Here is a 16,129-nt window from a genome sequence, read left to right as displayed (position 1 = left end):
AAAGTAGTTTGCAATTTATACTTGAACTGACAAGTCTGTCTAAGCTTTCTACTGGTTTTACAGCTTGGGTTTGGGGTTGCTTGGGGATGTAGGGTGTGTGTTTGATGTCTTATTTTCCCTCCCTGCCCTGGCATTAAATTGTTTTTGCCTTATCTTGAAAAAAAATCCAAAATAACCATCTCTTGACACAATGTGCTCTTAAAGCTTTTTTAGAACTTGTGCATGTAATATTAGTAATATATCAAAAAGAGAACACCACAAATAAATGAAAAGTTTTCCTTTTTGTATTGGCTTGACCTCTGTCCTTTGAAAACGTTTTAATTTAAGTGGTAACACTATAGATCAGCTTTCTGTTATTTTTAACGATATTTATATATCTGTGCGAAATATATTTCAAAACCATGCTTACAGCTTTAAGAGTAAGATCACACTGGTAAATAATCTCCCGAAGCTGTGTTAAAACATCACTTTTAAAGCTTTCCAAATCATTTCTTTTTTCTTCAATCTCTGCCATGCTTGCTTTATAGTGTTCATTGGCCTCTTCAGCCTGGAGAAAACACAAGTATAAAGGGTTGATGGACTGCAGGCATTGATACTAGAAGCAAAAATAAAAAACCCCACACCATTAGGAAAGCATGATTAGAACCAGTGTAGGCTTAACTTCAAAAGCAAGGAACTCTTTACCTTTTGAAGAGCTTCCTCTTCTAGCCTTCGTTTTTTTTCCAGCTGCTTGCTGAAATCCTTCACAAAGTTTCCACTTGAGCTGAGATGGTCCTCCTCAGCACGAGCAGTGCAGGATTTTGCCTTTTCATACTCATCTTGACGCTGTGAATATAGTAACTTTGCTTTTCTTAGAGAAGCTTCCAGCTCTTGCTGCAGAATGTAATGAAAGACAAAGCAGAAGAATAACTGATATTAATTTTTCAGTTATTTAATGTGATGTTTAAAGAGGCTGTTATGCACAGGTCTGTACGCTGCAGTTCAAAGTACACAGTCACTGAAAGACAACTGCTTAAAAATACCAGATTGTCATCAAATTGACAGTTACGTGATACTTTCAACAGGCCCTACAGACTGTACTTGTAAGTTCATAACAGCCTAGTTTGAAAGTTTCTTCCTTTTGAAGAATTTCAGACTTAACCGTTAGATATGAAAGAATTACCAACCATTTTTTTCTGTTCTCGCTGCCAAAGCTCCTTGATATCTTTCCTTTGTCTATCCAACTCATTTTTCCTTCCAAGAAGAGGCTAGATAGGAAATAATACAGTACATTAAAGGCTTATAGGCTGCAAGTTCTTTCATTTAAATATTCTGTAGTGTCACAAAACTTTAAAAAACCCTAAAAAATATTTTGGTCTTTTTTCTTTAAGCTTACCTGCACAAATTTGTTAGACTGGAGAGCAGCAGCTGTTTGTTGCCAAAGCTGATTGTTGTCAATATCATTTTGAAAAGCATTAACGAATATTGATTGGAATGGCATATAATCCTAAAATTACACAAAATACATTAATGTTCTAGGTATGCTGACATTCTAAAACTCTGTATAGCTGAACTAGATTTTCAGTTAAATTTAGTGAGCATTTATATGTGTGTCAGGTGTGAATGTAGAAAATCACTAATTTCTCATCTGCATTTCATTTACTAGGAAAAAAGTCTACAAGTCCAAATCACAAAGCATGCAGGATACCAGACAAAAAAAGCACATTGTGAAAACTATTCTGCATATTCAACAAAATAATTTTATATATTCAAATTTCCATAGAAGTGCAAGATAAAATACAGCAAATCTTTTAACCAGAATTTAAGGTATAAACCAATTCTGTATCAACTTAAAAATCCAATTCTCAATATCCCTGAATTTTACTTTTGGGCAAGGCATTCAATATTTTGATTCAATACTAAGATTTAAGACTAAGATAAAGCCCCTAAGGTGTACTCACCTGGTGTCCAACAATAGCTTTAGTAGTTTCAGCCATTTTTGCTAAGTTTCTAGAACACTCCAGTTCTGTTAAAAAAATTTCACAGTTACTGTTTACACTAACAGTTTTAACACATGCTAAATGCTTTTTACAGTCTTCCTTTAACAAACAGGCTACAGAGGGGACCACCTTCACTTTGTTACAGGCCTTTAATTATAGGAAACGCACGACAGTTCTGTCCACTTCAGCGGAACAGCCACTAATTTAGAAATCACATTACTGACAGTCTGCAGCACAGAGGCCTGACAACAGATTTAATTTCATCATGACAAAGCTGATTAAATGCCAGAAAGAGCCACTCACCCACGCTAAGCTTTTTTTCTACCCATGCGACTACATCCTTGATATATTTTGACAATGCTTTGGCATAGGACAGAGCTGATTCGATCCCACTGTCATTTCTTAGGAGCATGCTATCAACCTCCTCTGCTCGAAGATGTCCTGCAAATAAAGCATCCAACACAAAGAAGTGATTTTTAGACATGACCACACACTGAGAGCAAAGCCAGTATTAGCCAACTGTGAATGCTTAAGCAGCTCTGATCTTGAGTTGGTCTTTAATGCCAGTTGACTCTAAACAGGACTGACAGAGGTTTTAGAACAAATTAAAGGGTCATAGTATTTTATCTGGAGTAGTCATATGGTCAGCATAACTTTCTTGAAGAAAGTGACCCAACAAAACACCAATCATATGATGAGATACAGAAGAGCTTCAGGCCTTGGTTCTTTCCCCCTCTCCCCCCTGCCAAAAGGCAACCAGGTTAATTATTTACAAAAGAATAAAGCCTTTGCAATAGCGTTGTTTGTTTTTTTTTTTTTTTTTTTTTTGCAACTGACTTAAAACATTTTTAGAAGAAAAAAACCCCACAGATTCAAAGTGGTGTTTATCAATGTTAAATGGATTACCTACCTTGAATATCATCCCTTTCATGCAGTGAACCCCCAGACTCCACAGAAAGATTCTCAAAAGACTGGTGTACAAGAAAGAAAAGTTAGCAAAGAAAAGCTCTCACTGGAACTGACAGGCTAACCAAATAAATGGCATTATCTGCCCCTTTCTTTTTTTTGCAGATAAGGCAAACTGCACTGTAACTCTCTCTCAACTCAGGCACAACACCTTCTAACCTCCCACAGCTGTCAAAGGAGACATAATAAATAGCAAGAAATCATTATATACCTTTAAATCAACAATCTTGAAAGGCTGTGATGAAACAGTTAAACATCAACCAGATTTGTTGAAAAATTAAGTGAGTTCCAGGTTTTCTTAGATCCCTACCTGTCTTTTAAAAACCTTTTTATACAGGCCTAATGTCATATAGTGTAACAAGCCATTAGAATCCTCTATTTCTTCCTCAAAGGAATAAAGATACTTCTCCTAAATGACTTGCAGGTGTGCACTGTAGGCACAACAGCTGACTAGTAGCACTTGCTAATGAAGCCCTGACAATCAATACAACCTGACAGAATGTAATCCAATAAAAAAAGGAATGTGGCACATAATGTCATCCCTACCTTTGTCCTCATGCTGCATTTTGCTACCCCTCTATTTGTGCAAGTTGAACTACTTGTAGGACTGTTCTGTAGACCTGACTGCTCGACACATTTAAATGAATAAAAATTTTACCTAGTAATTACTATCCCCTTAAAAACCAAAACAAAGAAAAACAACAAACCCTACATAATTTTAAATGGAGACACTACTCTTGACAACTTCGAAGCACAGGGCAGACAGAAAACAAAGGCTAAGAAATAGCTGCAGAGAGCCCTTAAGCTTTACAAGAACAGCTTGTTTCCATTTAGACTTTGGAGCTGGTTTATTTTCAAACACTTGCTAAAATGGAGCACAGTATCAATGATGCAAGGAGTTTTGGTTTGTTGGGGTTTTTAAATGTAACTGAAAATGGCTCATAAATAACATAAAAATCCCTCAAGAATAATTGTTTACTTCACAGCAAAGGCAGCTTTTCCATAGACCAAAACATGAAAGGTATTAATCATCAGCTGAACACTGAACAGAATTAAACAACGTCTAAAGAGCTGCTCCATTCCTAAAAGTGGAACACTAATATAATGCTGTATACTATAAGAGACTTTTAACAAAATAGAAGGTCTTTTCCAGAACAAGTGAAAAATCTACCAAACTGTTAAAAAAAAAAAAAATTAACAAGGGATCAATATTCAGTTGCAGAGAAAGTTTGAACATTTCTAAACATATTTTATAACAGCTTGAAGCACTTATAAGTTCTGGTCCTAAAAATTATTTCCCATTGTATAAGACCTAAATCACTGCAGTCCTGAAAACTGTTCAATCCTTTCCAGTCCATCAGGCACACAGAGTAATCAGGGCAGCTAATCAAAGATCACTCATCCTTTCACATTCCCCCCACTGCAAATACATAATACCACATTTTGAAAGAAAATGTGATCAAATGCTTTCACATATGTTCTACAACTTATTATCAGAACTTGATCCATACAGCTTGCCCTCTCAAGCAACCCATGACTCATCCTGGCAGTCCTAGCAAAAATGAAAAGCCCAACTTCTAGATAAGATTTCACTTCAAAATTCAGCAAGTCTCTTTTTTTCCTTCCCATTACCCAAGACTCTCACCCTGACAGAGGCAAATCTCTTCACACAGTTTCAAAATTTTATGTTACTCCTTTATTATGCTCTTACATCTGCATAGCATCAAACAGCATTCAAATAGCTCACTGAGTAACCAAAGGTCAGACACGTCTGTCTCGTCTCTTCCAGTATATTCTAAAGCACTTCTGTTTTTAATTAAAAAATATCTTTGCTTCCACCTTGTATGTCTGGTTGCACTATGAGGGCTAAAGTGAGAACAATTACGTTTGCTAAGAGGAGGTATACATAACATTTAACTTAAACTTCCAAGTGGAATGCCTGAAGTAAAGAATGTAGACTCCCCTGCAGTCAAGAGAGGCAAGATCAGCGCTGCTCAACCCCCTCCTCCTTGGAGCAATCCTCAACAGCTTAGTTAGGGTACTCCCTAACTAAACAAGCAATTAAAATCTTTCTCTTTAACCAACCCTCAAAAAATTTACATGTTAAATTCTACCAAAATGTTATGCTCTAGCTGTTTAAGATACAGCTCGCTACTATGATCAACCACTGAACATAAACGTCTACAGGAAAAGTTTATATAGCCCTTATTGCATTTAAATCCTTCTGACACTCAATTCCTAGCTGGCTTCCCAGTTGCTCTCTGAATTGCACATCCAAGTGAAATGATTCATCTGTTACATGTGTATTTATTTGCCTAAATGAAAATGCACTTGAGACAGATTTCTAAGAGATTGAACTATGGTATCCCACTTCAAAATTTATAATTGTTCACCTCCACATTAGAAAAACCAAGAGATACAACAAATAAATATAAAATATATAAATAAATATATAAATAATATAAGCTGGTAACTTCTGAAGCACCTAAAATAGAATTGCTTCTTCATTTCATTGTATTCTAATTTCCCCTTGGCCTTCCCCCCACCTTTGTGTTCAGAAGAGTGATCTTTTAGGCCATCATTCCCTTCACAATACAATATATAAGACCATCTCATTCCACAGACAGATTTTTGAAATGCATAAGCATTTCAAGATTAAAATGTTGGCAAATTCATTATCTTCCTTCTTCTGGTGAACCAATTAGATGAAGTAGTACTTGTTCCAGTAATCTCATTTAACTTATATGAGATGCAAGGTTTTATGCTATTTTATTTCATGCTTTTTATCAGTAATCTGAGCTGGAACCAGTTTTCTGCATAGCCTACTTCTCCTCCATATTGTTTAGGAAGAGGAGTTTTGTAGAAACTACAGAACTTGTATGATAATCCATCTTTCTCCCATGTGTGTTATCCTAGTGAAAATTTAAAAAGACTGCTTCTCAGCTGTAGCTGCACAGCATTACTATGATCAAGTCTGTGTGAAGAAATGCTAAGCCTTAAGTATGTTTCAAAGCAGCCTTTATAAAAACCCCACAATCTAAAATTTTTAACCTTGCTACAACTTAGCCTGTCATATGCACTAATTACCAACTTCATTTACCTTGCATGTAACTTCTAATTTTATCTGATTTTCCTGAAAGTCTGCTTCTAGATACACAAAAATTCAGAACAGAACTTGGAACTGAGCATTTTTCAATCACACCTTCAAAGCGTTTAAAGGGAAGATTAAAATGCTGAAGTTATTCTTTGACTACCTATAAGTTGACAGTTATCTTAGTGAACTGTTGCTGAAACAATTACAGCACAAGCTGGTCTCTGGAAGAAGAAAAGGTTATTTTGTAATGAATATTAGTCATTAAAAGTCAAAAAGTCATTAAAAAAAGTCATTAAACCTTTAGCTTCTGGGTTTAACAGGTATATTCTAACTACTCTAGCATGTAAATCATTCAAGTATCCTACTTTCCAGTATTTATTTATTTTCAGTTGACCACTTCAAAAATCTCAGAAACAATTGCAACAGCTTATAATTTACATATTTGAGTGCCAGCCCTATTGAGTCATCCCTATCCTTTAGAACTCAGAATACATTCAAGTATTTGAAACCTTGAATACACATTTTTCACGGGTTTAATCTAGTTTTAACACTCAGATGACTCCAAGTGTCCCATCCCCACGATGCACAGAGTTTCAGTGGAAATGGAAGTCTCCTTTAAAAGATATCATTCCCCACTGCAAGAGAACGTGTTTAGCCTACCCGACTTCTCCGAGATACAGGAAGTCCCAATGACGAGCCATTGTCTACATCTCCCATAAGGAAGTCTGAAACCCTGCCAGAAAAACAAAGAATTGAATTGTGTCACTTCATTACTTTACCTCACCAAGCAATTTTGTATCACTGAAAACAAGAATTCAGATAGTGTTTCTGACATCCTTTAAAATTTCTGCAAACCATTTTTAGAAGTACTCTTATATTCCCTGTCATTCTACACCATTACTGATTTCCTTGTTAAGAAACAAACCAAACAAACACTCAAAGCAGTAAAATTGTTCTAGATGTGGTTAACTTAGTTTGTCAGCTAATATTTGACCAAAAGTTTTTGTTGTTATTTAGTCTTAATTTGATTCATCTCCGTTGATCTCTTTAAAAACTCCTTCCCCATTCCAACTTACACGTTTCCAAAGGTGAATGCCAATGTTTCAATGGAAGAAAATATTTCACTGAAGATTTCTCTCTTGTTTTCTTCGTTAACTTCTTTGAAGTTCACCGCTTAGGGAAAAAAAGAAAACCAGAGGGTAAGAGGTGAGGTCAAGCAAGCAGGTTTACCACGCCTAAAGACAAATTTTATATGCAGTCTCCTACAGAACATGCAACATTATACTTTCCTGAATAATTGAAAAAACACGGTTTTAAAGAAGATTAGTAAGAAAGTAAACACTAAAGGAAAGAAATTAACACAATCCAGATGCTTCCCACAATGAAATCAGATTACTGTTTCACTTCCTGTATCTTCCCACTTAAGCAGCAGCTTTGTGTGGGAACATGTTGGTAATGTGATGGGAAGAGAAAAATAGTCATTTACCAACAAGTCAAATCACACACCAGCAGCAACACCACCACTGCCAAGCAGCTCACAAATGCAGTTAGGTATTTGAAAAACTGTTTCTTTTCTGAGTAGAAATTTTAGAACTCAGAACAGGAGCAGTCATTTATGGGGGTGCTCCCCCAGATGTATGCAGTGCAGAACACAAGCCATTTATGGCTTGAGTACAAGCAAAGAGGAAGGTATCAAAAGGTAGTGTCCATTGCAAAACCCTTTAATTATTTGCTCCATAGTCTGGCAAAAGTCCCTCAGTTTCTCCTGCTAAAAGTCACATATGCTCCCTTAAGCCAAAGCTGTGCCCTCTGGATGGAAGTTTTCCCCAGTGTTACACTGTGAGAAGTGACAATTTCACGTTAGTATTTATTTTTTGAAAGCTTATTTTTTGAAGCAGTGTTGTTCTCAGTTCTCTAGATGCACAAGTCACACATGATTACATCTGTTTCAGAGAACTGCAGTGACACACATACAGGTACTTCACCCCATTCATCATTTTTGCAAAACCCGTAACAAGGTTCATTTCTGTATCTTCCTTACACTTCGAATATAAATATGGAAATAATGGGCTACAATGACTTCTAGAAGTAGCAAAAATGAAAATTATGTTAAATTGTTGCCCATTCTATACACATTTTCTTAGCAAATTAAATTAACAGGCTTTAATCTTAAAAAGTATTCAAACTTCCTGCCAGGTGTCTAAACACTAATGGGTAACAAACAAAGAAAGTACAGTAATCTACTCCCCCATTAGACTTCCTTTGTGAAAGGAAAAGTTTTTAACCAGTAAAGTTATACAGTTAAATCCATTCCTTTCTACACAGCACATCAACAGACCCAATAAACATTTTTGTAACTATTTCTACACAAAGCTATTACAGAAAATACATATTCCTCTCGTGGGCTATATTTACAATTACTTGCAGATATGGAATAATCTGTTTTAATAAGCCTACAGCAAAAAACAATCACCACGTATTACAAAAATATTACCAGTCTCTGCTGCCCCCATTAACTGCTAAACTACAGCTTCTCCTACCTCTTCGTTTGCTACACTTTGTAATTACATTAAAAAATGCCTCCGGCACCTTTGTTTGAAATAAGCCTTAATAGAGGTCCACAGATGAATTTTTTTTAACAACTTAGTAAATAGCAGTGACTTTATTTTTTTTTTAATTCACATTAGTTGTAAACCTCAACTTTCCAGAAATATTGCTACCTATAAATCCAAATAAATTCCAAATCATTAAGCAACAACAGTTACCATGAGACCTATTGATTACCAGCCACTAATGACTGGAAAAATCATTTCAGTGCCGGCACAAAACGCAAATTGATTCAACATTAAAAGGAACCAACAAAAACTGTCTATACATTCAAAGCACTTACCACTGAAATATTTGTATATCCATCAGCCGCAGTGCCTTCAGAGAAAGAGCACTTCTTTTGCTTAGTTAATAAGACATTTATAGAGAGAGCCTTTCCCTAAAGAAATGCCGTCTGCTTCGCTCTGCCTTCCTGTTCCAGGAAGAGTTTTGTTAAGCTTTACAATTTATATGCCAAGCAAATCCTTTCCTTTCAGGATCCATCCCAAAAGGAATAACCAATCTCAAATTTTTCAGAATTGCCACTTCTCCCAAAACAGGTTAGTCCAATTTCTTCATAATTTAGTACAATACGAACAGCTTTCTTCTAGCTTAACACCCGTGGAATGCTGATGTACTTAACATCAACTTTAAACCACGCACTCTCTTTCCCCAGGACATCCTGACTGCACACAATAGCTCCTGACAACAATGAACTATGGTAATCCTGCCATGTCTGGAAATGACAACTATCTATCTATAGTTCTACAGATTTCAAAGCAAGTTTACAGTTTGACAACCCTTTTAAGTAAGATTTCAGATGACATAACGAAGTTGAAAAAAAAATCATATGATAGCGGTACATTAAAATCCAGTATGTGAAATACACACCTAGCTTAGAGTGAATCTTTATTTCCAAAGCTGTCTTCAAAATGCGGTGGGTTTGGCAATCTCATCAAAATGCTCTGAGATGCTGCAGTTTCTGTTCTTCAGTCGTGCCATCAAAACCTTTCTGAATCAAGCACAGCCCAGTCTGGGGAACCCAGAACAGCCATGGAAGCTCTGGAAGTGAGAATCCCAGGAGCTGAAGCACTGCCTGAGGACATTTGAGCAATGCTTCTGGCACTACCAAGAAGACGCTGACAACTGTCAAGACCAAAGTGCATCCAGGGCCTTTAAAAGGTGATGCTTGGACAGTTCACAGTGATCACAGCACAGCTCACAGGTACTCGAGGCATGGGACACAGCCATGCTGGAGTGCAGAAGTTCACTTGCTTCCTCAACCCCCCTCCCCACAGACACGTGCAGGACTGGCAGCAGCAATACTACCCTGCAGCTTCTGCAGAGCCTGGACAGGACAAAACCAAGCTTGCAGAATTTGTACTTGTCGGGTTAATTTTCTCATACCTAATAGACTAACGTGGTAACATCATCTAATTTTTTTCAGACAGGACTTTACCTTCAATCCATACTTTACTAGCTGACTTTTAAACAGTAAGCAACTGGATGACTTCTTGAAACTGAATACCTTTACAACAAATTTTTATCTTCCAACTCCCAACAATGCTTTCAGGAACCTTTCAGAACTATTTCAAAAACAAAATCACCACTCAAGCAAACAAAAAACCAACAAACAAACAAAAAACCCCAAACAAACTAACAACCCAAGACCAAAAAAACACTCCCTCTCCCAAAAAAACAAGACTTGTAATACTTCTTATTATTGCCTCTCATCTTTAAAAAAGTGTAAAATAAATGGGGGGAGCAGTACTACAGAAACTAGAAAGAGGAAGAAGAATATTCTTGGAATTTCACAGCTAGAGAAGATCAGCAGGCTGTCCAGTCCCCACTGTTCTACTTTTAGTTGTCAGCGCCATATAATTTCACAGCCTGTACTTACTACCATGTTTGGCAGCCTCCTCAACTTGAGCTGGATGCCAACAAGACAAGTTTGAGGAACTGTTTCCTTCTTTTTTCGTAATAAATTTTGCTCTGAATTTACATCCCACATACACCAGTAAAATTGAAATTACTTGATGTTCTTTGAGGTATTTAATTTTGATGCAAAACTACTATAAAAACCCTCCATGCTTAAATAGGAAATTTCTACAAGACAAGTGCAATTTCAGCTTTACCAGGAATCTGTGTCCATTCTAATGATTCAGTTAAGTCAAAAGGTGTAATTTAGAACAAAAGAACAGTACAGACTTGAATTTGGGATCAGGAGAATCATATGCTCTGGGGCCATCAACTATTCAAAGGTACCAAGTGGGAAAATAACAACTACAAAAATGATGGTGTGCCAGACTGGGAAGTGACTCCCAGAAACAGGAGTCTTAACAGGTTCTAAGCAAGATGCTTCATTAAGTTGCAATCCTTCCAGGTCAAGTGAGGTGTCATTTAAAAGACACTCTTCACAAAGCACTCAAGTAGGCAAGTATAGAGTCCAAAGAGGCCCAGTGAACCACGTCATGTCTGAGATATAACCAGAGAAATTGAATGTGTCACATCCCATCCCGCTCCTCTCCACACCATTTTCCTTCAACCTCAGTCCGAAATGGTACAGGTCTAACATTATCTATTCTGTCAAGTATCATTCTCTGCAGAAAAATTCAGATAAAACAGCTAGTTTTTCCCTCAATCTGTCTAAAGGGAAAAGCATTAGGCATCCAAAGCAGAACTACAAGTACATTTATATAATTTCCATACTAAGATCCTCAGAAATGGCTGAGAGGCTTGAAAGAGGGACATAAGCACTCTAATTTTTGCTAGCAGTAATTTAAAGGGGGTGGCTTCCCTGCAGTGGACATTTTGTTTAAAGCACAGTGTAACTTGTCAGTTATGAGAATACTTCAGAAGACAGAGTCACTGAGGTTGCACAGTTATTGTAACTGATTTAATGAAGAGCAAAAGGCATTCATTTGTTAAAATACTAGTTTGTCCCTATATGAAGTTCCAAAGATAAACTAGATTTGAAACCCTGGCATTATACAAAGACTCAAAAAATAGGGGGTGGAATCACATAAATCCCAGCTTGTGTCTATTTCATCCTCTCCTAAATAAACATCAGAAGTTTTCCATGCCAGGTTAATTCTCTTCCTAGTCACAAAACTGACTAGAAATACACAGTGTTTCCATATCTTTTTATAGTTCTGTCCTCCAATGACAAGAAACAGATGAGTCACATGAACTTCTTTCATAATGTCGCATTAACACAGACAGGGAAGACAGAGGAAAAAGGATACTGGTTCTGTTCTACCAGCTCCTCACATTCTTGTAGTTTCCTGTTTATTCAAAAGCTACATTACCTCTAGTGAAACAACCACAGCTGAAAACCTGTGAATGACTGTGTTACAGATAGGCCACTGTAAGCAAGCGTGAAGTCTAGTATGCTTACAATTCCCAACATGCTGTATTTTTACTTCTACTTCCTTGGTACCAGCAGTCATACATTTCAGTTTGAATACAAACATGGAGCAGTGTGATCCCTACACAAAAAGCAGCTGCAAAACCCAAACAGGTGCTGAAGACAAACCACCTCCACATTTACCACATTATGTTGGGGTGAGGCAGTCTGTTTTCCTACAGCAAAGGTTTAGTTGTTCTCAGAGAAGTAGTATTTAAGTACCAGTCAGAAAGAGTTGAAGTCTTGTAGCTCCCTGTTTTTGATGCAGCCCGGGATTTCTGGCCTATGAGCACACACTGTCGGGTCGTGCTGAACTTCTCTCATCCACCCACACCCTCAAGTCCTTCTCCTCAGAGCTGCTCCAATTCATTCTCTGCCCAGCCTGTGTTAGTGCTTGGATTGCCCTGACGCAGGATCTTGCACTTGGTGCAGGATCTTGCACTTGGCCGTGTTGAATTCCATGAGGTTCACACAGATCCACCTCTCAAGCCTGCCCAGGTCCCTCCCTTCCCTCCGGCGAATCGGCCACACCACACAGCTCGGTGACACCATCAAACTGGCTGAGGGTGCACTCCATCCCACTGTCCATGTCCCCAGCCAAGATGCTAAACAGTCCCAACACCAGCCCTTGAGGGTACATCCCTGTACTTTGCATCCTGTCACAGGAGTCCTACAGCTCAATCTTCAGTACTGTCAAACCACTGCCAATGAGACAATCATTCACGGAGTAATATAACTAGGGGGAGAACAAAGTTAAAACTTGAGTTTAGTTTCAGCTCATGGATCAAGACTGCCACCATAATAACATCAACTTCTTTCATGCCTTTTGTTTTTTAACAATTTTAAAAAAAAGAAATTTTTAAGAAAATAATATTTAAGATAGTTCAAGTGAGTTATGATTGAGCACAGACTTTTATTATGTACCTCAGGTATGGTCTTACAACCTAACCAACTTGAACACATTTGACAGAAAAATGGAAGACATAACTGCAGTGCTTCTTGCAAAGTGTCATTCTTACAACAATAATGAATGGAGTTACTTTCAAAATTCTATAATTACACAATATGCACAGTACTTTCCTAGGAGTAGTTTTTCTTTCCATATAGAAAATAATGCAATTCCTCCATGACTGTAGCTCCTCTTAAACTCAACATATAAACAGTAAGTGAAGTCTACAATACGAGTGTGATCAGTCAAGTGAAAACATATTTATTACATCAAATAAAATCTGTTCAGGGAAGAAAAAGCTAACAACAATTTGTGAATATCTGCATTGCCAAAAAAACCACTTGGTGCTAAAGTTATTTATTCTGCTCACTAGCAAGGGACATGAACGAATCCTAAAAAAAACTTCTCAATGAACAGCTACTCATAAAATCAGACAGAAACAGAGAGCACATAAAGAAATGTATGAAACAACAATGCATCTGCCCAGGGTTCAGTGCTGTTGAAACTGCACAACAGAACACTTTGCACCAAGAAGAGAAAAATTAGGTAAGGCATCAAATTCAAAAAACTGCAAGTACTCCGGAGGAATGGATTATGTAACAAAACAAAGTGATTAATTTTCTACTTCTGAAGGGTAGGAGAGACAATACATAAATCTAGATCTGGAAAATTGGTTCAGCACTAGAACTATATAAAGTAACCTTGGACTTATCATGGGTTTTTAAACTGAACATGAAAATTGACCAAAAAAAGCCAACATAATTATGGAATCAATCAGTGTTACCATGCAAGACAAGGAAAATAATTCTACCGCTTTACCCTGTAAATCTGGACATTATAGTCAGGGATCAATCTGGAGCACTGCATATCAAGAACAATCTTACTATATTATGTAGTCCAGTGAGGATAGATATTGTTGCAATGGTTTTTGAAAACACGATTTAGCAAATGTTGACGTGATACCATTTACCTTAAGTCACTTGTCCTCAACATTTCTTAAAGAAAGAACAGTTTTCCACTGAAATTAGGGGAGAGTGGAAAACACAGGAATATCACTACAGCACCTAAGCACGGAAGCAGCTTGTCTAGAGTGGATGTAGAATTGTGTTCTCCGAACATTTAACCTGTTCTCATGGGTAAATATCTTGTATGCGTGCACTTAACTCTCCCCAAGAAGAGCAAGCAAACAGCTATCCCTCAGGGATACTCTCTGCATTTCTAATGTTATGTACAAATCTCTAAAGCAAGTTCAGAAATGACAGAGTTATAGTCCAAAGATCATTTCAAATACCAGCTACAGATCTATAAGAAATTCTACTTATAGCAGGAAGAAAATGCAAAGTAGGCTGCTAGTATCTGCCAAGATCAAACAAACTGGCAAAACTATGTAAGGAAGAATCCATAATAGCCTTGGAAGAATCCAAGGTATAGGAATCAGATGGCTAAACACTGTGGTATTTTAACTCATATTCCCACTTTACTGAATAAGCAGTGTATATTCAGACATACTAACATAATTATGAAACAAGAGGGAAAACACTAGAACAAGGAGAAAAACTCAACTATGTTTCTCTGAAAGAAGGTATTCCATATTATTTAAGACAGGCAAAAGGTAGAGATTTAACCCTACACTAAGCTGGTTCCATAGTAATATACCAGACTTATTCCAGAGCAGGGAGAGCTGCAGTCAAAGGTTCCACAGGGGAAGAAACAGCTACAGCTTATGGGGCTGGAGCAATTGAGTGCTTCACTATTCACATTTGTGGAAGCAGAGGTCAGTAATAAAAAGTATTAACACATCTTACGTCTGCAAGGCTTTTTTTTTATTGCTGTTGAGACCTTTCCCATTGCTATGATCTATCTGTTTAATTAATAACTGTTAGGCATTCAGATATTTCTTCACTTGATTTAAATACAGTACCATCCCCACAGATTCAGAGAATTAGGCAAAGATCCTTGGCAAATCTCAAAGTGGATGAATGCCAGGTTTATTACTCTGATATTATTCTGTGATATGCAGGTAAAGAAAAGCCCAGGTTCAAAGGCTTGTGCTTTTAGTATTCAATGTGGGTTTGCAGCGAGCTTCCTATAAACAGAATGTTATCACATCAATGACAGAACAAGCTATTTAGTATTACTCTTCACTTAGAAAAGGTATTTTTAAACAAATATTTAAGTATTAATTTTTTAAAAATAGTTTCTTCTGTATACATAGAATTCTATCTATAACTACAAGCCAGAGTCAATCAAGTCAGTAATTACAAGAACTTTCCAAGAATATTAAAGCTAGTAATTCCTTACCTTTTACTTTTGCAATAACTGTTCCTGCAGCACTAAGAATATCAACTGAATTTAGAGTCTGATGTTTGTTTATCACTGCTTTTAGAACACGTAGCAACTCCCCCAGGCGCTCGTGCACTACCTGATGCAGGCCATCTTGATTTTCTGAAAAAAAGTCAAGGAGAAACTACATTAAAACACCGCATTAACACCCAATTACATTACAAACCACTTTGATGGTATCCAGTTGCATGGAATCCTAGGCCATATTGAAGTTGGGCCTACCCAGAACAAAGAAATTGTTAAATAGTTATACCAACAGTTTACTTGCAATGTTGTATATCATTTACATATAAACTCATTTCTCACAGAAAGTCAAGCAAGCATACTAAAAAAAAGAAAAAAAGTTTTGAGGGAATTCTACACCAATACCCTAAGGTTTCTGAATTAAACCATCTTTTTCTCATGTCATTTTATCCATCACCATTTTGATAATTATACATATGCAAAAAAGGTATCAACAAAAGCAGACTTGGATTGTTCACTAAATATTTCTTCACCTGATACAAATTCTACCTCATTTCTGTATATTCATAGAAATGAACAAAAACTTCTGGCAAATGTTGGCTAGTTTTTAACTCAAGTGTCAATGATATCTTAAGCATTTCTAGTATATAAGCCTAGATCTGTCTTTAAGGATGTCAGTTCTGAAAAAACAGTTCAACACCTAAATTATTTTGTAAATTAGGCCTAATCAGAAAAATTGTCAAACACACATTCCAAGATGGTGCTGCTTTGCAGCATATGCCTCTTGCTATGTGCCCCTAAATCCCACCCTGTCTTAGTTTTTTTAAAAAATAGTTCCTGTT

At 36.9% G+C, this 16,129-nt stretch overlaps 1 protein-coding gene across 6 annotated transcripts in view; it reads right to left on the bottom strand.

The window, feature by feature from the left end:
• Nucleotides 1-16,129, bottom strand: part of ARHGAP29 (Rho GTPase activating protein 29) — a 50,845-nt gene that overhangs the window by 11,912 nt on the left and 22,804 nt on the right. For all 6 annotated transcript variants that reach the window (XM_027879955.1, XM_027879958.1, XM_027879957.1 and 3 more), the window contains exons 3-12: nt 15,282-15,425; nt 7,116-7,212; nt 6,700-6,772; nt 2,890-2,950; nt 2,283-2,420; nt 1,941-2,005; nt 1,376-1,486; nt 1,167-1,247; nt 685-873; nt 410-547 (exon numbers count right to left, since the gene is read on the bottom strand). In XM_027879955.1, the coding sequence (XP_027735756.1) occupies nt 410-547; nt 685-873; nt 1,167-1,247; nt 1,376-1,486; nt 1,941-2,005; nt 2,283-2,420; nt 2,890-2,950; nt 6,700-6,772; nt 7,116-7,212; nt 15,282-15,425 (1,097 nt within the window). The remainder of the gene's footprint in view (nt 1-409; nt 548-684; nt 874-1,166; nt 1,248-1,375; nt 1,487-1,940; nt 2,006-2,282; nt 2,421-2,889; nt 2,951-6,699; nt 6,773-7,115; nt 7,213-15,281; nt 15,426-16,129) is intronic.

This window comes from Empidonax traillii, unplaced genomic scaffold, assembly GCF_003031625.1.
Source record: "Empidonax traillii isolate 1590-97213 ecotype Southwest subspecies unplaced genomic scaffold, ASM303162v1 scaffold62:size2133460, whole genome shotgun sequence".
NCBI classification, from domain to species: domain Eukaryota; kingdom Metazoa; phylum Chordata; class Aves; order Passeriformes; family Tyrannidae; genus Empidonax; species Empidonax traillii.
This window is presented reverse-complemented; position numbering and strand designations above follow the sequence as displayed.